This window comes from Sus scrofa, chromosome 15 (genome assembly GCF_054392235.1).
Source record: "Sus scrofa isolate SSC_HxYL_T2T_F1_AM1 chromosome 15, Sscrofa_HxYL_maternal_Yorkshire_Landrace_v2.0, whole genome shotgun sequence".
NCBI classification, from domain to species: Eukaryota; Metazoa; Chordata; class Mammalia; order Artiodactyla; family Suidae; genus Sus; species Sus scrofa.
In genome coordinates this window covers 52816726-52841098 of record NC_139397.1, presented here as the reverse complement: position 1 = coordinate 52841098, position 24373 = coordinate 52816726, and the positions used below count along the sequence as shown (strand labels likewise).

The 24373-nt window shown below is 35.5% G+C and overlaps 1 protein-coding gene across 41 annotated transcripts in view; it reads right to left on the bottom strand.

The window, feature by feature from the left end:
• Positions 1-24373, bottom strand: part of WDR17 (WD repeat domain 17) — a 117249-nt gene that overhangs the window by 34769 nt on the left and 58107 nt on the right. For 18 of the 41 annotated variants that reach the window (XR_014829776.1, XR_014829777.1, XM_084999889.1 and 15 more), the window contains 11 exons: positions 21853-22037; positions 18771-18939; positions 16012-16103; positions 13230-13312; positions 10658-10744; positions 7111-7275; positions 5217-5419; positions 3656-3805; positions 3437-3567; positions 3047-3172; positions 1887-2042 (listed from right to left, as the gene is read on the bottom strand). Coding sequence is in view for 38 of the 41 variants with exons in the window: in XM_084999889.1 (XP_084856015.1) it covers positions 1887-2042; positions 3047-3172; positions 3437-3567; positions 3656-3805; positions 5217-5419; positions 7111-7275; positions 10658-10744; positions 13230-13312; positions 16012-16103; positions 18771-18939; positions 21853-22037 (1547 nt within the window). In the remaining 3 variants the exon portion in view is untranslated. Of the gene's footprint in view, positions 1-1886; positions 2043-3046; positions 3173-3436; positions 3568-3655; positions 3806-5216; positions 5420-7110; positions 7276-10657; positions 10745-13229; positions 13333-14379; positions 14446-16011; positions 18024-18770; positions 18940-21852; positions 22038-24373 lie in introns of those variants that run through there. The other 23 variants (XM_084999908.1, XM_084999910.1, XM_084999920.1 and 20 more) reach the window with 6 other exon arrangements.

Sequence of the window (24373 nt, the reverse complement as noted above, 5' to 3'; positions counted from 1 at the left end):
ACTTATGTCATAAATTTTATTGTCATTTCTCCCTTTATAATTGATAAACCTGACTTCATGTTTTAAAAATGTAGACAATTATTAAAAGAAGCTCATTGTTCAATTAAGACTGATTGTGACTGTTATTTGAAAATACCAATTTCACTGTATTCAAGTCTAGAAGAAACAGAGGAGAAAATATTCTGAAATATCACTACATGAATCAAAACTTTATTTTAATTAAGGCTAAAACAGGAGAGTTCTGCTGCAAGTAAGGCTAGAAAAATGGTAGTTTGAAAATAACAGGTTAAGTATTCAGTAGGAAGTTTTTAATACTATATTACTTATAATCATGTTTTTTTAGGGGAAATTCATCTTTATTATGGTAGGGACGAATGGAAGAAAGAAGTTGGACTATAGATTAAATTAAGTTTGTAACCACCAAGCTCTTCAAATAAAAACATATGCTGTAAGAAAAGATTAAATGTTTTCCTAATCTCATACTATTAATTTTATAGAAATAGAAACTATTTATAAGGAGATGGTCACGAACAATTGTGACACTCATGTTTCTAAAGAATTGTATACGCACAGTTTTTTTGATCATATGTCCACTGATGAAACTGTGTAACAGAGTTATCAGCTCCATAAGAGGATGTCTGATTAAATCATCTTTAATTAAATTGAAATCAAATAGTTTAAAATTATATATACAGAACTCAGAAAGATAAAGAATTACACTGCCCTACAAAATTTATCTATTTATTTTTCCTTCACTTTTGATAGATATTCTTTCTAGCAGTGTCCTATTAAAAAGGTAACTTTTAAGTCAGACCTTTATTTCTTCATAAGTAAAATTTTTACATTGCTCCTAACTTAAATACATATTTAGTCTGCAATCCCTTTTCAATGACATTTTAAAATGGCACACTTTATTATTTTAGTCAAGCAGTAATTCATTGTTTGTCTCTAATAAATGGGGAAAGACAAAAATGAGTTAAATTTAATTTTGTTATATTTCAATGCAATGTTACTGCTTAGTTTTACTTTATATTAGTCATAAGTATTCTTAATATCATGCTTTGTAATTATAAAATTAATTAACCTAGAGCTTTTAAAAAATTATCAACCATGAAATGAGTCCATGACTTTCTTTTTTTTTTTTTTTGGACAGGTAGTAGAATTTCTGCTGAACTAAAATACACATGCAGAAAAAATGAAAAGCTTAATCAATTTTCACAAACTGAATAGTCTCATAACCAGCTCCCAGATCAAGAAATAGAAGCCCCTCCTCTCTTTTGCTCTATTTCAGCCACCAACCACCATCTTGAATGATAATGGGAATGGATTCATACTAAAGGGGAAAACTCCATTTTGCTGATTCAGTTCTCTGTGAAGATCAGGAGGTCAATGCCTGGTGAGCATCCCTTAACAGCTGATCCTCAAAGGAGAGACCCTTCTTCCTCAGGGCATTGTGGGAATGAATTATGACAAATAGTCATAATAGCGAGGGGAGTCCACTGAGAGAAAATGAGCCAGAAATCAAGGACTCCAGCCTAGGGCAGTGGTTCTCAAAGGGTAGCTTGTGTGAAGATAAAGCTGAGCAGGGGCAGGGCGGGGGAAAGGGGGGAAGCGGCTTCAAGAAGTACCCATGGTTGGGCTCCATCCCCCAGGCTCCTGATTCTGTTGGTTTGGGTTGGAAATGCATGTCTAGGAGTTCCTGGGCTTTGCTGATGCTGTGATCTGGGGGATCTCACTTCGATAAACACTGTTCTGAGGCATACATATGATATCAGATTGGTGGAGAACCAACCAGAACTGGAAAAAGATGGGCTTGATATTTCATATGTAACTAAGACTTAGAATACTGTGTTAAATTCATGAATTTTGCTCTAATAGCCCATTACCTCTCCAAGTTCAACCATCAGTTCACAATATCTCTGAATCTGTCCTAATCTCAAGTATATTTCGGCAGCTTCCTTCAGTCTTTCCTCTTTAGTAGGGACACCAATGCCACCACCAAATTTAGACATCTTGACTGTGGTTAGTTCTTGTGCTTCAGACTGGTTAAAAAGAAAATGAAATTTTCTAAATTTTATTGTACAATAGCTGGTGATTATAAAAGCACCATACAGACACATATTTTATAAGCACAGAGCACTGTAAATTGAATATTTTTTTAAACCAATGCTTTTTCTCTATAAAATACAGTGCCTCTTTAAACACAATATTTTGGAGTGGTGGAGAGAAGAGCCTAGATGTGTCTGGTGTGGGTGGGAAGAAGCTAAATTTCATTTTTCTTAAAACTCACCAGAAGTCCAGAGGCCAAAAGGTAGTGAGTGATAAAGTGATATATAACTCGTGAAAAAATATATAAAGGCTTTTAATAAAAATTAAAAGTTACTGGCTCACTCTAATTGGCTTCTATTCGTTCAGCAGATAACCATTACAGTTATTACATGTTTAGTTTGTGATCAAAGTACTTAATGAAAATAACTGTTTCTTATCAGCATCAAATCCACATCCCTGGCACAATTCTCTCCATGACCCAACAACTAATTACCCACTGGCATTTTACTGAAAAGAAAAAAAAAAAAAAAAGCCTTTTCTTCTTTCCCGTTCCAGAACTGGTTTGTTGCTGGCATTGCAGTATTGCATATCACTTCATGCATAAGGTAACTAAGTAATAGTTTTGTATTGAAATTCAAACTCTTAAGAGCTGGAATATAATCGGTTTTAATAAAAATATATCCCAAAATAAATCCTAGTAGATCTATGGGGCAAAAATCAGATTAGTCCATACGTACAATCATCTGCTAACAGTGTAAAGCAAAGTATTTCAAGTGTTTTAGAAAATTTCATGAGATTCAAGCTATGAAAACCATGGCTGCCTCAGTCTGTTTCCAAATAATTTGTACTGTCATGATCACTCAAGATTGATCTCCTCAATATTCACTTATTTCAGTCTACTAACTCTAATTATTTATTTTAAAAATCATTTTCATATTTTAATAGTGAAATGGCAAAAAAAATACTTGAGTACATCACATTTGCATACTATACTTACTGTTCTGAATTTAACGAGATGTTTCAAATGCATTATTCCTTTAGAGTAGTTCTGAGGAAGTAAGCTGTCATCTTGCCCTGTGATCACAGCAACTAAGTTCCACAAATTGTCACTGCCCCCTGGAGGCTAAACATTGATACAGAACATGCAAAGATACAATAAGGAATTAAAACCCCACAGCATTTTGCGTCTTCAAAAACATAATGCAGTCACATCTAAATCCATAAATTAACAAACTAAGAACTATACTTTATCTTTTTTTGCTTCTGGGTTCCATTTGCTTTCTTTCACTGGGATGACACATGTAAATGTGTGATAATGACAAAAAGTTGTAATAATTCGCTTCGGCTGAAGGGGAAATTTTTCCATTTGGTTCCTTATAATACTTACTGATAAGCATTCTGAAAACCATCTTAGTTTTTTCATGCGAGGATTACCCGTCAGTTTCTCTATTTCCTGTTTAATATCTCTTGACACTTTGCCACACAGCAGGGGAGGCGTGCCGTGTTCTATAGCGCCATCTGGAGGAGAGACGGAACTCAGCAACAAAAGAGAGCTTACAAAATAGCATTTCTACAGAAAATCTAATACATGCAAGAGTTTCAGTACCCGTGTTCCCGATAATTTCTTCCCAAGATCTGTCGGCCAGAATATTTATTTGTAAAGGGGTGATTAGAGGTGTTAATGACCAGAGTCTCACTGTAGAGTCACGGGAGCAAGAGGCCATAGTGAAGGGGCGGCTTGGATGGCACGTTAAACCTGATGGAAGAAATAGAGCCATTTACTCAAGTAAGCACTGAAACATAGTTTTTATTTATATCACCTCGTAACATTTCCACATAACTTTATTATTGAAGTTATGAAGAAATGTTTTAAATAACACTTTTTTTTTTTTTTTTTCATTTTTGGCCACCTCAAGTCATATATATGGACCTCCTGGGCAAGGCTTCAGATCCGAGCCCCGAATCTGCCACAACACCAGATCTTTAACCCACTGTGCCGGGCCTGGGGATCAGACCCGGGTCCCAGCGATCCCAAGATGCGGCGGATCCCCATGTGCCACTGCGGGAACTCCAATAACATTTTTATCTTGTCTGAAAATAATACAAGAATGTAAAAAAAATTTTTTTTTACCATATTCGGTAGATATGAATAGAAGGTCTAATGATTATTAGAAAGCAGATGGTCCTGGATGAAAATGTGGAAACTAAATTTCATTTGGTTTACCAGCACCAGACTGTAATACTAATGGAATACTCAGTAATCTGTGGGTTAATAGAAAGATGAATGGGCATTATTCTCACAAGATAAAGACTTGAGGACTTTTCATTTTTGAATGCCCAAAAAAGGGATTTTGTCCCATACCAGGGCCCACACTATACTGACTAAAATGTCACTGGGGTAAAGCATATGGATACAAATGATTAGGGTTACTTGCTCAAAATAATCATTTCTGCATTCTTAACTCATCTACTTAATCCTATCAAAGTTTGGGTGCTACAAATGAGAGTAAAGCAATATGCAAAGATAAGAAATCTGGTTTTTCACTTCCAACTCAGTTTTTTTTTTGTTTGTTTGTTAGTTTTTTTTGTTTTGTTTTGTATTTTTTTGTTTTTGGCTGTGCCTGTGGAATGCACAAGTTCCCAGGGCCAGGGATGAACCTGAGCCCCGGCAGTGACCCTAGTCACAGCAGTGACAACAGCTCATCCTTAACCTCCTGAGCCACTAGGGAACTCCTCCAATTCAATTATATTGAAAAAACTTTATTCAACGTTAAAAAACAAACATTACCCTAAATATCCAAGAACAGAGGTAGAGAAATGACTAAAGTCATATCTAAGTTATTGCTGATTTACTCTTTTATAAGTTCTCTTTGGGGTGATGGTAAGGTAAGGGAGAAAACCAAGCCAAACATGGGTATGTGCGTGTATTTCTCTGTAGAGACAGAAAGACACCACAACATTAACAATAGTTATCTTCTGATAGTTTCTGATGACATTTTCTATCATCTTCTGTGAATTCTGATATTTAAACACTAAGCATTATGCTTTCCAATAAGAAGAACGTTATTTTAAAGTGAAACACTATAAGACTTCAAAAAAATACTGTATTGCTCAGAAATTATAAATGTTAACATAGCGAAATTTAAAAGTACTCAAAAGCACTTTACCATATACATCTGCACCATGATCATACACAGTATCCAAACAAGCTCCTTCTCGAGTGTCCCACACTTTTATAGTATAGTCCCAGCTGCCAGATACTAACAGATATGGGATCTCAGTGTTCCACATCAATCCCCTCACAGGTGCAGTGTGTCCACTCAGAATATTTATGCAAGCATCTTGAGTATAATCCCAGATTCGAACAGAACTGAAAACAGAATATTATGTACGTGATATCATTCATCTTATAATTTAACTAAAGTATTGGCATATTCTTAACGGAGCACAATGATTATTTCTTAGCATATTGAAAAAGCATTTTACGTTTTGAGATAGGTCATTATTCTCCTCTTTATATCAAATACAAATTAATAACTAGGCTAGAACCAGCCTATTCCAATACATTTTTTTCCTTTTACTGGTTACTTGCTACTGATACTTAATATATTATTTCACAGATTATATGTTTAAAAAATTGCTTTCTTAACATGAAATGTCCAGAACAGATAAAGCCAAGGAAAAAAATACAACTAACACATGATACAATAATTTAGGAGTGCTCAAATTATTTGTAAATCGTGAAAATACAGCATATATGATGATGGATATTACTGAAAAATCAACTCACATTTATGCTTTTATCAATACGTGTAAGTACTTCATATTTTTGTCAGTAAAATAAGTTGCTTAGTCTCATATCAAGTGCAAAACTTTAAATATAGCTGGATTCATGATATCATTTGAATCTATTGATTGTACGAAGTACAAACGTTATTGAAGTAATATTTGAACTCAAAATCAATTTAAGACCACCAAATACTAACTCTGCTTGGATGATTCATAATCATCTTTTATTAGTCGCAGATCAGCCTGAAAATCCCAAAATATTAATACGACCAAGGTTATATTATACTACAAGGAGACACATCACATATTTTTATTTCTTTAAGGCATATCTCTTTCTGCTTTATATACAAAGACTGCTTTCTTCTTTCCCCCTTACGCTAGGACAAGACAATGTGGTTGTCATATACTGCACCTTTTACTTGGAAAAAATCAAGATTTTTCTTACCTAAATTTATCCTATATTCAAATAACCCAAACTGTACTATTCAAGACTATCTTGTCTGGATATAAAACATAGACAAGATTCCAGAGACTTTTACAAACCCGGAAAAAAAATGTTAAATCACTCTCTAAAATATCTCCTCTTCCTGCTAATATCTGATTATCTTCTTTTATTCTATTCTTAATGGAAACAGAGTAGAGCTGTTTTCCATATGAATATGAGAACATTATTAAAAGGTCTTCTCTATGTTTTATAGAGATTTACTGTTTCAGCCGTTTTCCCCTTTCTCAACAGATCCTTTTCCAATTTTCGTTTCTGTTAACTTTGTTCCTAGTAAGATAGAAATAAGCATCTATAGAAAGTAAAATAAGGAAATAGAAATTATAAATATGATGATAACATACATATGGAAAATTTTCACTTATATTTAAAAATTTTTTTTATTTATTTTGTCTTTTTAGGGTCACACCCATGGCATAGGGAGGTTCCCAGGCTAGGGGTCCAATCGGAGATGTAGCCACTGGCCTACACCACAGCCATAGCAATGCCAGATCCTTAACCCACTGAGCAAGCCCAGGGATCGAACCTGCATCCTTATGGATACTAGTCAGATTTGTTAACCGATGAGCCACGACAGGAAATCCTTTTTTTAAAAAAAATTTCACTTACTTTTAGTTGAATGCAATTAGATATTTCTTAACTGCCTACCTGTTAAGTACATGTTTAAAATATTTCCCCATGAAAGTTGGATCATTTAACTAACTACAGTTCTAGAAAATTACAAACTTATGATTTCAAGGATCAGAAAATTAGAATCCAGAAATACATACCCATCATCAGAGCCACTGCAAAGAATTCCCTCCCTCAAGGGAGACCACCTAACATGGAACACTTTCTCTGTATGCCCACTAAACACTTTCAGTGGTTGATCAGAGCTGGTAGCCATATAATAGACGCGGACGTTTTTGTCTTCACAGCCAGTGGCTATCATGTCTCTGAAATATCAAGGGCACATTAAAAAGTAAATTGTTGATTTTATTTGTTACTGACAGGTTTTAAATGTACACAGTTCTAATTTCCAAAAGTAGATTTTTTCTCCCTTAATGAAGTTAGACTAAAAACTTACACAAGTAAAAACATCATTTGCAGAAACTGCTCTAGTACAGAGTTTCCAATGTTCCCTTTTACTCAGCTGAACTTTTATTTTATTTACCTTAGATGAGAGATAATAGGATATTTATTTCTATAAGTTCTTTTTCATAATGTCCAGATTCATAGCTTGAATATTTCTGACTTTTCTATTTTGTAACTATTGGGTCTTAAGAAGGGTCCCTAATGCTGAGTGATTGAGATTTGCTTCATTGATGTCAGGGAAGTTATCAATTACTACATGCCCTGATCACTGGTACATTTTTTTTGTGCTCTGGGTACAAAAAGCAATGTATCCTCCTGGAACAGTGCTTGAAAAACTCCCCACAAACAAAGGTGTCTCATCCTACACTAAGCAACAGTCCTTATTTTCCAATTCTCTTGGTGGCTCCCCCAACTTGAGATGCTTAACTGATTGATCCAACAGAATCCCCTGGAAATGTAATACGTGAATCTGATCTTTTAATGATTGTGGCTCATTATTCTCAAGAGAGTGAGATAAGCTAGACAACTATTTGTACCCAAGTGGTCAAGCTTGGAACACTGTTCCAAACAGAACTAGAATACTAGGTAGCCCTGTGGAATCATGAACCAGCCAGAATAGTCTCCTGAAGAAACATTAACTCTCTTAACAACAGGCCCTGCGCAAGAAGGAAAGAGGGTAAGTTGCATGTTTGGGACCCAGTGTCATCCAAACCTTCCCCAGACTTCAAATTGTTGATTTTTGGTCACATGGGTTATAATCTCTATATTTATCTAAGCTTACATATAGAAATACACCAGTGTGTAAAGTGGCATGCCAATCTGTAAACGTGTAGGTTACATGCACCTGAGGCCCACTGATAAACAGGCCAATTTCTCTATGTGAGGAAACATATTTTGCATGGTACAAATATTTACACGTATACAGGAGTATACTTTTATGTATATGTATATGTAGATGCATAAACATAAAATTTTGGAAATGAAAAAATAAAACATTAAATTCAGAAGTATCTTATGGGTAAACTGTTATAAGGTCAAGGTGTTTATCATTTATCCTCTAAGATGCTAAGTGGGATATAATTAAATATGGCAATTAGAACACTTAGAAAATACATTTTTTTAAATAAAAATGACATTTTAAAATTAAATTTATTAGGTAGGTTTGCTAGTGAACATAATAGTTAAGTATAAAGGACTTTTAAACAAAAAAAAAGCTGTACAACAACTATGCTATTTATATTTAAATACGGTGATGCATATATGTTGGAATACAAGTACCCAAGGGCAGAGATTTTTGTCCATTTTGCTTTCAGCTATATTCCCAGCACCTTAACAGTGCTTTGAACATAATAGGCACTCAATAAATCTTTATTAAATAATAAAAATGTATAGAAAAAAACAAAAAAAGCCTTCTTAACAAAGTATTCTACATTAATACCTAATTTTTTTTTACCCAACTGGTCAAATTTTTATTAATTCCATAAAACAGAGAAATAAGAATACAGAACTGTTTCACTGATCAGATATAAGGTAATTCTATCCATAGGTATATTCAACAAATATTTATTAAGCATCTACTTTTTTCAAGGCACAGTGAGGTGTAGCAGCAATGTTTTGCTAAGAATACACTCCTAAAAATAGGTAACAGTTGCTAATCTTGTAGAGCTTATGGTTTTGGAGGGTAAGGCAGCCAATTTGCAACTAAAACTTAATTGTATTATGGTTAAGTGCTCCCAAGACATAGTAGGGATCGGGGAATTGTACCTAATACAGGGGTTAGGGAAGACTTTTCTGCAGAAGTGGTTTGTGAGCTGAGAGCAGAAGTATAAGGAAATGATCTATATCCAGTCCAGGGGTTGGGGAGTTGTGTGGAGTGGGATGGGAAGCAGAACCTAGATGAAACCGGAAACAGGAGTGAAAGCCTCCAGGTGAAAATGAGCTGACTGGTTCAAGAAACTGAGGCCAGTACTGGATATCAGGAACCAGAGGAGTGAGGCATGGAAGGAGCTACTTAAGTCCAGGGGAACCAGATTTTGCAGAGTTTCCCATGGAGGGCTGCTAGGACTCTGCATATCACCCTAATATCAACAGGAAACTGTTGAAGGACTTAAGCAGCAGAGTGCTGCGCTCATTTCTGTTTTTGAGCACTTGCTCTGCAACACAGAGAGAGGAAGTGGTGATAAAAAGGTGTGAATTGATTTAGAAGACTTTTGCAGAAGCCTCCAAATAAACAAAATGCCATTGGTTTAGTGGCCGAGGGGACAGTTGAAAAAATAATATTTAGATGGAGTAGAGGATAGGGATTGATGGTTGAAATGAAAATGAAAAGTGAGAGATGAGAAGGTCTAACAAGGAGATCAAGGATCCAAGGCTTTAGCAGCTTTGCTGTTTGCATTATCAGGCCAGTGAGATGGGAAATACTTTGGAGGAGCTGGTCACGGGCTTTTTTTAGAACCTCAAACAGTGTGTTATAAGTTCTATATTTACTGGAAGCAATATATAGGTCCATCATTTTGTATAATATATGATTTGACTCAGAACACAGTGTAATCAGGTTTTACTATTTTAATATGAATATTTTACATCTGTAATATGGAAAAGCGTAAGACAATTCACAATGTTGTCACACTGTCTAAAGAAAGTTTGAATTTTTAAATACAATTTATATCCCATCCAAGAGAGAGAGACTCTCTCGGAAGTGCAGTGACTTAAAGGATCCATTTTAGTACAGGTTTGACTTGGATTAATTTTTAAATCTAAGCTGATCTTTACAGGGTAAATACCAGGCTCTTCAGAAGGGGTGACCTTTCAAAATCATTCTAAGTTCCATGTCTTGGGAAATCAACCAATGCCAAGGCATTAGCATAAGGTGGAGGGTAGAGGAAAGTCAGGGGAACAATAGCATTGCACAGATTCCTAAAGGGGTTTAGAGAAAAGGTTACATTTCTCTGGTAGAAGCCACACATAGATTGGACCGATTTCCATATTTTATTAGTTAGCCATAGGCTTTTCCCTAAAGCAGAAGAAAGTTGTTTGAAAGTAGGAAATCAATATTTCCACATTATGTAAAAACCTCGTGGGATAAAAGTAGATGGTTAAAATAAATATGCAATCACAATGCTAGGCAAGAGGAATATTATCTAGAGTGATGAATATTACCTATGGGAAACATTAAGCTTCACTGTTATTCAAAGTCTCTGAAATGTAATTATTACTTCTTTCAAGAAAAAAAAAAAAACTTACTTGTTGTTTTGGCTCCAGTCACAACCAAACACTGCTGCTGGATGTTTGTATTTGTGTAGTACTTTACCATCAATCGTTCGAATAACACTGAAATTAAGTATAATATGTTAATAGAACATTTTACAACACTCTAAATACATTACTCAAAGGAAGAACGTTAGAATTACATAATTTGAACATAAGTGTTTTAGGATAGAGACCTTGTCTGCCAAAGCACAGGGAATATTCAAAAGTACTTTGTAAATGATTTTACCAAGTATGAGTAAGCATATTTACACCACATAGTATTAATTATGGTAATCCACTTAAACCAATTTAAAGGTGATACATTTTTATTATAAACCATTTTCCATATTTTTAATTGAGAAAAACATAGTTTAATACACATATTTTAAAACATATCCATTAGATTTTTAGCTTCAATATTTAACAGTTCAAAATTTACAATAACTCATTTATAGTGTTGGTTGCATGCGCTAAGTCCAAGACATATAATTTATAACATTTTCGTGGCTTATTCTAAGTAATATAACTAGAAATTCAGAGGACCCTTCCCCCCAAAACAGGTCCCACATACTTTAACTGCAAAAATAAAAGAAGCTCTAATACTCTTCTATAGTATAACCATAATGCAAGAGCCATTCTATATTTCATTAGGAAAACAAAACTGTGTATAAAAAATGTACCGCAAAGTTTTAAAAGTCTTTGGAAAAGACCTTGTCTTTTCCACCAGAACTTTTGAGGTTACTGGGGAGTGGTGGCGACCTATGCTTACAAACTTTAGTCATTGACTGTGGTATTTATCAGATAAGTAATGTGCTGAAAATATATGGTAAAGCTAATTAGACGTCACCTAATCAAAAAACTCTTAGGCACGTCTATGGTATTTTGACATACATCAATTAGCTAATAGTCATTTTCGAGGGGAAGAAAATCACTAATGCTGCTGTTCCTTGAATTTTTTTTTTTTTTGTCTTTTGTCCTTTTAGGGCCAAACCAGCAGTATATGGAGGTTCCCAGACTAGGGATCTAATGGGAGCTGTTGTTGCCGGCCTTTGCCACAGCCACAGCCACGCCAGTTCCAACCCAGGGTCTGCGACCTACACCACAGCGCTCTCTGCAACTCTGGATCCTTACTGAGAGAGGCAGTGATCGAACTCGCAGCCTCGTGGTTCCTAGTTGGATTCGTTTCAGCTGAGCCACAATGGGAACTCCTGTTCCTTGAAAATTTTAACTCTGGTAAAGACCTTTGGTTTCCATAACCACTGTCTCTTCCACTGAAATTAGAAAGTGAGGAGGTGGAGTTCTCATTGTGGCTCAGCAGTAACAACCCAACCAGTATCCATGAGGACACAAGTTAGAACCCTGGCCTCCTCCAGTGAGTTAAGGATCCGGTGTTGCCATGAGCAGCAGTGCAGGTTGCAGATGCAGCTTGGATCCCTCGTTGCTGTGCCTCTAGTGTAGGCTGACAGTTACAGCACCTATTCAACCTCTAGCCTGGGAACTTCCTCATGCTGCAGGTGTGGTCCTAAAAAACAAAAAATTTAAAAAATAAATGAGGAGGAGATTGAGCGAGGTATAGAAAAACCTAAGGAGATAGACTTTACTATTTCTCAACAACCACAAGTGTCTATACTATCTGTCAAAGATGACAATACCTACAGTATTGGGTAGCACCATAGGATTAAAAACATATATATACATATTTTATTTTTTTAACTCAGAGACAATTCTTCCCTTACATATATTTCTTGGAAACCTACTTTCTCCTGGGAGACAACAGAATTAAGAAAGCACTTATTTCTGAAACAGAGGGTCAGAGAAATGAGTCAGCTCCTAAAAATGGGTATTTCCCACAGGCAATACCTTATTTCTCCTTGAAAAGCCTTTTTATCCTTTGTAAAACAATACTGCTTCTAGAGCACCTGACATCTCTTAAATCACTTGGAAAACTGAAATATCACTTCTGCAAAAATGTAATGAGAATTAGACTCTGAAAAGTCCTTAAAGTTTTTTTTGAGGCATGTCACAGTATTTTAGTTATAACTTGGGTAGTATTTTCATTTAGAAGGCAATTAGTGGTTTGTTTAATTATTTTTTAACATAATTGCATTGTCATTTATTACTGGTATATCACAATATAGTATGTGCTTATATGGGCTTATAAGTAATATTTATGACAGTTGGGAAAGCTGTACAAATGGAATCTCATTGAATATATATATATATATATTTGTCTTTTCTAGGGCCACTCCCACAGCATATGGAGGTTCCAGGCTAGGGGTTGAATCGAAGCTGTAGCCATCCGCCTACGCCACAGCCACAGCAGCGCGGGATCCGAGCCGCATCTGCAACCTACACCACAGCTCATGGCAACACTGGATCCTTAACCCACTGAGCAAGGCCAGGGGTCGAACCTGCAACCTCATGGTTCCCAGTCAGATTCATTAACCACTGCGCCACGACAGGAACTCCTCATTGAATATTTTAATGTATGTGCTAACATGATACCACTGGTATTATGAAGTGTATCTTTTATAAACAGTGTAATTTCATCTATCAATGTACTTACCAGTAACCATCACCACTGCAGGTTGCTATTCTTTTGGAATCTTTATGACTCCAGGAAATGCAGAATATTCCATTTTTTCCATGCTTCAAAAAATGCAAAATACCTATCAATAAGAAATAATTCACCCCTTTTTTCTCTTATTTATTTACTTCTTCTAGTATTACTTTTTTATTAGGAACTTTGTCTAGATGATGCTAATAGAGACATTTTTATCAACATCAGAAAGCTGAATATATACTTTAAGAATGCGGAAGGCTGTCACACTTAAGAAATAAAACCATTGTTTTAGGACATAAATTGGGTGGTTCTCCTTCCTTTTGGTCAACACTGGTAAAAAGCCAGAATCTGCTTCCTCAGCCATTTGCAGAATTTAGCTCTGCTTAATGTCTTTTTCTGTAAAAGCACATCTGAAGATGAAGATAGTTATCTATATGCTTTCTAACCCAGTGCTACTAAAACTACACTATAAGAAATGCTGCAGGCGTTGTTATTATTGACTGTTCCTCTAAATTTCAAAGTTTTATTTGTACAGAACAAAAAAGAACAGAATTAAGGTTATTATTATTGCAAATCACTCTCTATTTACCTGTTCTCTATATTCATCTATATTCTTGGACTAGGAAAGGATAAAGGGATATAGTCACAGTTGGTATAATGAAAATTTTTAAAAACACAGGAAACATTTTATACATAGGAATATCATTTGTCAACTGGGTCATTGGTGAATAAAGTTGCAATCAATCCATTTCCAAATTGTATTTAAAACATTTCAATTTTATAGAGTACTTAAATTGTGGCTGCTGATAAGGAAAGACTAAAGTCTTTTTATCCGGAGCTTTAAGGCTTTTTTACTAAGGTGGTCTCTAGTTTGCTATTTTTACCTTTTGGGGGGTCAAGGTGGATAGGTTTATAAAGATGGACACAAAACTGCAAGGAAGCTCTCTACTCATTCAGGTTGAAAGAGTGGGGGTCCTGGGTCAGCTGAGTTCATCCTCATGAATGGTACACTTACGACTCCCTGATGGCCTGCATTTTATTTTGTGAGGTAAATGTAACTTAGTTCATTGAAGTTGGGCTGGCATTGTTAATTTTTCCCATATTTATTACTCTATATTCAGGAAGAAAAGAACAATTTTGATATTGTTCTTACCTATGCTACTGGATGCTGGGAAAGACATGAATGGACATACAAGATGCCCTTGATGATGCCAAGAGGCTGAAAGAAAAAAATCAACATATCTGACCTCCAACGATAAGATTCTTGAATTAGGTCAAAAGTTTCTTTTCCAGGTTTCTCTTTTCTTTTTATATCTCTATTTATTATGGGATAAGTGTTGTTCCGGTGATGGGGAGGGCAGAGGGTGGGTGGGCTGGGGGCTCTGCTGAGCTGAGAGTACTGGTGTTAGGTGAACTACTATACAGTCCTTTGCCAAAGTTTTCCTCTTTTTTTTTTTTTTTTTTTTTTGTCTTTTTGCTATTTCTTGGGCCGCTCCCACGGCATATGGAGGTTCCCAGGCTAGGGGTTGAATCAGAGCTGCAGCCACCGGCCTACGCCAGAGCCACAGCAACGCGGGATCCGAGCCGCGTCTGCAACCTACACCACAGCTCACGGCAACGCCGGATCTTTAACCCACTGAGCAAGAGCAGGGACCGAACCCGCAACCTCATGGTTCCTAGTCGGATTTGTTAACCACTGTGCCACGACGGGAACAGTTTTCCTCTTTTGAAAGCAAAATTGCTCACCGGTGGTTGGTGAAGTTCCCCTACTGCTCTGATTTGTCACTTTACTTCAGTGACCCCCAGAAGGTCAAGGCTACTTAATTTTCAGAAAGAAAGGTTTTTGTACAAACTTTTTATAATTTAATTTTATTTTTATTAGAGTATAATTGATTTACAGTGTTGTGACAATTTCTGCTGTACAGCATAGGGACCTAGTCATACATATACATACATTCTTTTTCTCATGCTAACTTTCATCATGTTCTATCTCAAGATATTGGATATAGTTCCCTGTGTTGAACAGTAGGACCTCACTGCTTATCCATTCTAAATGTAATAGTTTGTACCTACCAACCTCAAATATATAAACAATTACCCAATAAGATACATATTTAATCAATTTCAACAGTAATCATTGAAATGGATGAAATTTCAGGATAGTGAGAGACAATCTTAGATTCTGTTCATATGTCCCTTCATTCATAGCTAACATACTGTAATGTGGTCATATGTATTTTCCAAATATCAACATAACACAGGAAAATATGGGATGACACTGTAACTCCAAGCAGAAGGAAAAGTACACTCTGCGACATTACAAATCAGAATAGGGGAGCTTTTAAGTTTAGAAAAATGGAATTTGAGACCTGGAAGGAAACCTAAGAAATTATATAATCCATCACCATCTTATGGGTAAACAATCAGGTTCAAGGTAAGAAAACAATTCTATGCCAAGAGGTAATTAGTAACAAAACTGGGGTCATAGCTTGGGACTTGTTCTGAGTTTAGCCTTTTTCCAACTATTGAATATTTGCCTATACAATTTTGTGGAAGATGACTCAAAGTTCCTTTAAATCTCTAGTGCAAATTTAGGTGAATTTTTATATCTCAGATTCAGCTCCATTTTTCAGAATTCATTTTAGCATGTGCATGTCCTTTTGATTTTCTTCGAATTAAGAGAACATAATGCCACCTGGTGATAAACTATTAAGACAGAAAAGCATTTAAAAAACATGAAACCATATAAGAAATTGTTATTCAGCTGACAATAAATACATCTTACCTCATTAAATCGTTGTACCATTTTTCCCTTTTTAATATCCCAAATAAAAGCACCATTTCGGGAAGTTGCTCCAGCAATACAATTTAAATCACCTTAGGAAACAATCAGACATTATATGAAATGTTTGGCACTAATGTAATTCTTTCCAAAAAAATGTAATCTTTGAGAAAGTAAGACTTGAGACTTGCAAAGTGGTTCTTTGTAAGTTGTTTTAAAATAATGAAAATTATCAAATTTATGCGAATACAGAGAGATAATATAATGCATGAATCCATCACACAGTTTCAACAATTATCAAAATACTGTCAATCTTGTTTTGTATATAGCACCCTACTAGATTTCTTTGGAGCAAATCTCTAACATTGCATTATTTCATCAATAAATACTTTAGGATGGGTATCTAAAAGACTGGAACTCTTTTATTAACATAACTAAGCTAATACAATCACAAACAGAAAAATTACCAATAATTCCTCAGTACTGGCACATATCCAGTCAGTATTTACATTTCTAACCATCTAGTAATTTTTTAAGGAAGGATTAGGAAAGTATTTCTGCAGGCAAGACACATGAAAAAATTCAGTTTCTCTATCAAAAACATAAACAATGTTGTTTTTAAGAAATTAAAAAAATCTGTGAAAATAAAACTGCTGCTAAGTTAGTAGATGGTCTTGAATTTTGTGCAAATCAGTCAAAGAAGAGGTTTTCTTCACTGGAAGAAACAGCTGCTATCTGCTACCTAGGAGTAAAAATATGGAGGAATTATTTTGTGATAAATGATTATAAACACTGAAAAAAAATTTCTAGGAGTTTCCTTCTGCTACACTTTCTGGGTTCTAAAATTGTTGGGTGAAAGCTTCTATTTGCATATCTACTTGCCTTCTAAAAATCTTCCTGTGATATCTTCTCAAAATATAGGAAATCTTACAATCGTCTATATCCTCCTCTACCTCCATCCAGTTTGGAATGTTAATCTTTTAAATTTAATCCACACTTACCTAACAACAGTGATTCATCAGTTAATCACATTGTAAAAAAAATGACAGAATTTCCATTTTTCCAACACTCTTACTTTCTTGAGGCAAATTCTCAACGTAGAGAGTGAAATAAAAGTTTTAAGTAAGATTAGGCCTTCTGCATTATGATGTAAAACATTGGTCTTTACAGTCACAGTTTCTACTTAAGTTTTAGGTTTGAGACTTGTATACATTTTGCAGAAGGAAGAATGTTCAACTAATAGCTGTTATAGTGTCACTGCCCTGGCTGGAACATCCTCATTTCTCTACCCAGCAAGCCCTGCTGTGGAGATGCACACGGCAGTGATGGAAAGCACAGGCATAAAAGTCAAACCAACAAGAGGCTGAATTTCGATTCCTCCACGACTCCCTAATATATAATCTTGGGTAAGTTACTCAACTTCTCTGACCTCATATCCTCTTTAATAAATGTTGGCCATCGCAACAATCAAAAGTAAAATAAAGATGGAGGTGAAGAAGGGAGCAGACAAAAGCACTAATTAGTTCTTTTTGTTCCCCCACCTCCTTTTGTTTTGCCACATCCACGGTATGTGGAAGTTCTTAGGCCAGGAATCTAACCTGTGCCACAGCAGCAACCTGAGCTGACGCAGTGACAATGCAGATCTTTAACTCATTGCACCACAAGAGAACTCCTGTTCCTTACTTAATTAGTCAAATAACATTTTTTTTCCAATTAGCTTTGTATCTATAATGGTACTAAGTATGTTCTGCTTAAACTACAGCTACTGTCATTAAGAGTTGGAAGTTCTTCTGGATCTTTTTCTCATGGTAGGAGATGAGGGATACATAAAACAGTGGTTCTTTACCTTTTTTGCATTGTGTACTGCTCTGAAAATAGGATTGTCATGATAATCTTTGACAGATATAGGAACACGTGCACATAAGCTAAAAATTAGGCATAAAATTCCAAAAGATTCCATATTCTTTGAAGATGTCGAAACCCTTGAGAGCCCATATATTCAGGCCTAAAAATCCCTGTGCATGAGGAAATAAACTTAAAAATAAGCTATATCCTGGTTATACGGGGGCTTTACATTATTAGTGCTAAGACAGATATGTAAAGTGTTGTACATAACTTATAAAGTAAAAAAATAATTTTAGGTGTGGAAAATTATTATAGGAAAGTAATGTTTTGGGAGAAAATATTAGAAGTTTCATAGGACATCTCTTTTTTAAAGATATAAAGGTAGCATCATTCTGAGGTCAAAGAAAAGGCCCTTTTATAGCATAAAAGTTCTTCAGTATTACAAAAGTGGAGTTTATAGAGAATTACATGCTCACAATTAAACTGTGATGATATGCAATCATTAATATCCACAAAATACATGTATCAGGAAAGATATATATTATGCTTTTAAAAAAATATTTTGTTTTTATATATTTGATTCACATGAAAATTCTAAGGAAAACTTCTATCATGTAAGATACACTACACTCTTACAGGCATATTTATACAAATGCAGCTAAAATTAGATGGATGCGTGTCATCCTGATTTACTGTGGCTTTATTATATGACTATGTGGAAGGGCCCAGAAATCAAAGTGCCTGTGCAGATGGTCTATTCTGAAATACCACAAAAATTGCAACAACTGTGTTGGTACCAATTTGCCTCCACAATCATTTGGAGCAAGATGGTGTCAACTGGAAGAAGACAATACTAATGAAAATAAGTTAGGGAAGTCATTTCATTGTACTCCTGATTTTAATAAAATACTTCTTACCTGGAGCCCATGAAAGGGAATAAATAACCCCTTCATTACCCGGGGAAGTGTACACTGCTGTCAATGTGTTTATATCCCAGACTTTTATGGTGCCATCAAATGAAGCTGTTGCTAAGAGATTGGGATCATCAGGTTTGAATTTGCAGTCAAAGATAGTTTCCACATGACCCTAGAAATACCGCATAGAAAAGTCACAACTAATGAGGAAAATTCATGTTACTAGTAAACAAACAGTAATGTGTAATCAAGTTGACACATATGCTATAGTTTTCCAATACTAATACAAAAATATCTGTGCAAGTAAAAACACAATTGTATTTACCACTGTGGTTATACTCTATAGTGTTATTCCTATAATATTTTGTAGAGTCCTAGATTTTATTCAACTACAGTTCCTCAAATCAGCAACTCAATACAAAGATGTTCAAAAGTCTCATTTTAAAATTTCAATTCAATGTAATACATATCTTTTCTGATTATCATATACAGGATACTATGCAAGAAATTTAAAGCAATGAATTATTAATATTTATTATGTCATTATTGTATAATTTAAAAAGCCAAGGTAAAGTTGAAACTAAAAGCCCTTTCATGCCAATATTCGTTTTTTATACCAAAGATGTATTACAAAAGAACTTGACAATTTTAGCAGAAAGAAGAATCCAGCATGACCTTGATTTTTAACAAAACATGTACCAAAATTTTCTAGCAAGTTTATTCTTTGGAACTTGGAATATTTGTTCCTATTACATGCTGGTTTGGATCCCAAGCATGCCACAAAACTCTAAAGTGATATAAATACAGATATAGGTAAAGCTATATACTTGTAAAGTAGAGCTTAATTTTGTGCCTAAGGGAAAATCTGTTAAGGTTATAAAGTAAGTAGCCCCCGCTACAATTTGTCTTCTCCCAAACGCTGGGCAATGGGAATTGAAACTTCTACTCAAGCAGCAGAACCCTCACATGCTGGGGTCTGGGGGAAAGCAAAGCACAGGGGCAGGTGCCTATTCCTGACTACCATAGTCAAGGTTAAGGAAGGGGGCCTTCAAACTCAATGGATTTCCACTAATACCAGAAACTCCCACCCTTAGAAAACTGCAGACATGCTGCAAGTCTTCCTGTAGGTGAAAGAGAAAAGAGAGAACCGTCTCAAGGGTTAGAAGAGAGGTTGGCATAGCCTCAGGTTGGCCTGCATGAAGTTCTTACAGGTCATTTCCACTGTTAAGAACGCTCTTAACGGCAGGGACTGCCTGTATGTGCATTTTAACATGTTAGTTCGAGGCTATGGCTTCAAAATTTATTTTTTAAATTTGAAAAATCATACAACAAGAACTCCATCATTTCTTTTCTGTTTTCCTCTGATGAGGAGGAAGGTGGGGATGAAGGAAAAATCTTTGAAGCACTTTCCCTGATATCAATCAAGCAAATATTCATGTGGAAGTACACTTATAGAAAGCATACTAAGAAGAGTTTTTTTTATCCCATCAAAGTAGGAATCTTTGCATATGCTTCTTTTTTTTTCCTTTCTTTCTTTTTTCTTTTTTTGCTATTTCTTGGGCCACTCCTGTGGCATATGGAGGTTCCCAGGCTAGGGGTCTAATCGGAGCCATAGCCACCAGCCTACGCCAGAGCCACAGCAACGCAGGATCCGAGCTGTGTCTGCAACCTACACCACAGCTCACAGCAACGCCGGATCTTTAACCCACTGAGCAAGGGCAGGGACCGAACCCGCAACCTCATGGTTCCTAGTCGGATTCGTTAACCACTGCGCCATGACGGGAACTCCTGCATATGCTTCTTACATAGATACCACATCAGAATCAGAGGTTTCTTCTGGTAATACTTCTGGTAATCTCAAATTTGAGTCTGTGTTAGGATGAGGAAAATCATGAGAAAAAAAAAAAAACCTGTCTCTTCTGACTGGCAGACATTTTTAAGTGAGAAGAGCCACTGAAATAATTTGTAATTAAGGAATATTTTAGTTTTTCATTAGAATTATAAACACATATTTTTGAAGTAAAACAAATTTTAATATGAGGATCTACTGAGTTTACATGGAAATAGAGGTTTATGTGAAAAGAAAATTAAATAATCTAAAGAAGAACTATGAAAGGAATATTTTAAAATAACTAAAGTACATATTGCTACAAAAATATTTTTGCTGTAGTTCAGTATTTATTTTCCATTTTAGAACAAAATTAGAGTAGTCCTGAAATGACAGTTTGATTCCTTTCTTTTTTTACAAGAGAAATTATAGTGCTAGATGCCTTTTCTTAGTTCTTTTATAATTATAATCTAGAGTCTTTTTTTGTTTGTTTTTTTTGCTTTTTAGGGCAACACCCACAGCATATGGAGATTCCCAGGCTAGGCGTTGAATCAGAGCTACAGCTCTGGCCTACACCACAGCCACAGCCATGCCAGATTCTAGCTGCCTCTGCAACCTACACCATAGATTACAGCAACACTGGATCCCTGACCCACTGAGCAAGGCCAGGGATCAAACCTGCATCCTCATGGATACTAGTCGGATTCATTTCTGCAGTGCCACAATGGAAACTCCCATCTAGAGTCTTAATTATCATAGAAACAGAAGTTTGTAGAACCCTAGAATTATTATGATTTGATAATGGAAATAAATCTTAAAACACTTAATCCAACATCGTTCATTTCATGAATGAGAACAAGAAAGCTTGGATGCGGACAGACCTGGACTTCTCCTTTTAGTGAAAGAACATTTTACTTCTCATTTTGCTTCCAAAACATGGCACAATTATGTAATTTTCAAATATTATACAAAGGAGTAACATGGCTCACACAACAGTGGGAACAATACCAAATGCAAAGGGAATCCGATAAGCTAAGACAATATTTAAAGATATTTAATGTTTAAATGTAAATAATTGTAATAGTTCTGTCATTACTCCATATATTTTTCTAAAATGTTTCAGCCATTTAATATAAAATCTTAATAGATGATTCTCTACAGAAATAATTTTAGACCAATATTAATACGTAAGTAAAAGTAAACATTTTATATGCAGAATAAGTACTGTGCATAAAAGAAGAACCACCACAGACATACCAAATCCCTAAGAAAATCCCACTTTTTGGCTCCCATATCATAAAGTCCCACTCCACCATCCAAGAAACAGCACACTGCGTGACCAGGAGGAAGAGAAAATGCCTGATTCTGGGTCAAAGTTGGGGGTGGAACTGCTTCACTTGTTGAGGATGTATAATGATTTTTGGTTGGGGACTGGATTGAAACTGAAAAAGAAAAAAATAAACAAGTAAACATTTGTGCCAATAGCTTCCCATATTGTGGTTCCCAATGAAACCATAGGACTTAATTTATAAAGTTCTTCATTTCTTTCATCCAGAAAATCTGTCATATACACATATATGACATTATTTTGAAAAGACGTGCAAACTGAATGAAAATTAGTGTCAGAGGAATCACAATATTATACAATATGTGTGAATATTTGGTTTCTTTTTTTGGGCTGTGCCCAGGGCATGCAGAAGTTCCTCTGGCCAGGGACTGAACCAACACCACTAGAGCGACATGAGCCAAAGCAGTGACCCAAGCCACGGCAGTAACAGTGCCAGATCCTTAACTGCAAGGCCACCAGGAAACTCAAAATATTTGGTTTCTTATTTCCCTATAAATTAAAAAACAGTAAAATCATTGCTGAGTTAGGATTTTCTCTCAAAATGATGCTGTAATAACTTATTTTGTTATCTACACAAAACAAATACACATGCTTGTGAACTTTTAAAACTAAAAATTCTCTTCCACTGATTTCCAATTCAATGAAAATAATTACTTCTGAGATTATTTATAATTCACTTTAATTTAGAATCCATATTAAGAATCACAACCAGAGTTCCCATCATGGCACAGTGGTTAACGAATCCAACTAAGAACCATGAGGTTGCGGGTTCGATCCCTGACCTTGCTCAGTGGGTTAAGGATCCAGCATTGCCGTGAGCTGTGGTGTAGGTTGCAGACTCAGCTCGGATCCTGTGCTGCTGTGGCTCTGGCGTAGGCCCGTGGCTACAGCTCCAATTGGACCCCTAGCCTGGGAACCTCCATATGCTGCAGGAGCAGCCCGAGAAATGGCAAAAAGACAAAAAAAAAAAAAAAAAAAAAAAGAATCACAACCATATGATATACACTTGCATTTTAATTATTCTTTTTCCTCAGTTTTAACTGTTCATAGGCTTTCATTTCCCCAACTTTCAATCACATAAATGTCTCCTTGTTTAGTTATTTTCTGCATATTGTTTATCTCATATTTTGTCTTCTTTCAAAAAGCTTTTCCTTAGCACATGAATATACTCTTACAAATATAATTCAAAATAATGACACCGCTGTAAATCATCAGAATAATCTATATTAATTACTCTCAGGAATATAGATAAATATTTTCTAGTATATTCTCTTTTTGATTCAAATATAATAAAGACTTCTTTAGTGCATTCATTTGGATAATACTCATTTCTCAGAATCTAAGAATGACAGGCAGTCCAAACTAGAATGAACCACTAAAAACAGAAGAAACTTCGTTTAATGATTTAGCTGAAGGTTTTGTTAAAACTAATATAATCCATGGCTATTTTTTCTAATATTTTAATTTGTTGATATTATGGGTGATTTGACATCCTTTATCCACCTGTCTGTAATTCATCTTTTTTTAGAATTTGGTATGACTACATTTAAAGTTTTTCATTTTCACATAATTTTTCTAACTCTACACTTTCTGTTATATTAAAAAACTGGGGAGAAAAAACTAACTACCAGCAATAGGTAACATGAACGGAATGACTCAAAAATCATAAGATCAGTATGTGCTTCTTTTCATTTCCTGATTTTTCTTGAAGGGGCATGGGATCACTTGCAAAAAAGCAAGCAAGCAAGCACACAAGAAAGGAAGGAAGGAAGAGAGAAAGGAAGAAAGGAAGAAAAGAACCTGCAGTATTTCAGTCATCCTAAGGGATGGATGTTCATAGCATCTAAACAAATAACTCCAAAAATTGCAGGATACAGAAAAAAATATGCCAGCCACCCAGGATATTACTTCTCCAGTCCTAATGTTTCTAGACCCTCCAGTTTCCAGGATTTAGATGTATTAGGACTCTGCAGAAAAGTTTTAATTTATGAAAAGACTAGAGTGTCAAATACAGAAATTTTCTTTCTTTTATTTTTATTTATTTATTTATTTTTGCTTTTTAGGGCCGCACTCACGGCGTATGGAAGTTCCTAGGCTAGGGGTCAAATTGGAAGTACAGCTGCTGGCCTAAGCCACAGCCACAGTAACACAGGATACGAGCCTCGCCTGTGACCTACACCACAGCTCAGGGCAATGCCTGATACTTAACCCACTGAGCGAGATCAGGGATCGAACCCTCGTCCTTATGGGTCCTAGTCGGGTTCGTTAACCGCTGAGCCACAAGGGAATTCCAAATACAGAGATTTTCTACTATTTGCCATTGCCCACAAAATTTGATACTAAATCTGCCCACGGAAATTCAAAACATCATTTTGAATAGCCCTCGCTAATTATTTAGTATGTAATAGACAATAGTGAATAAGATGCCAT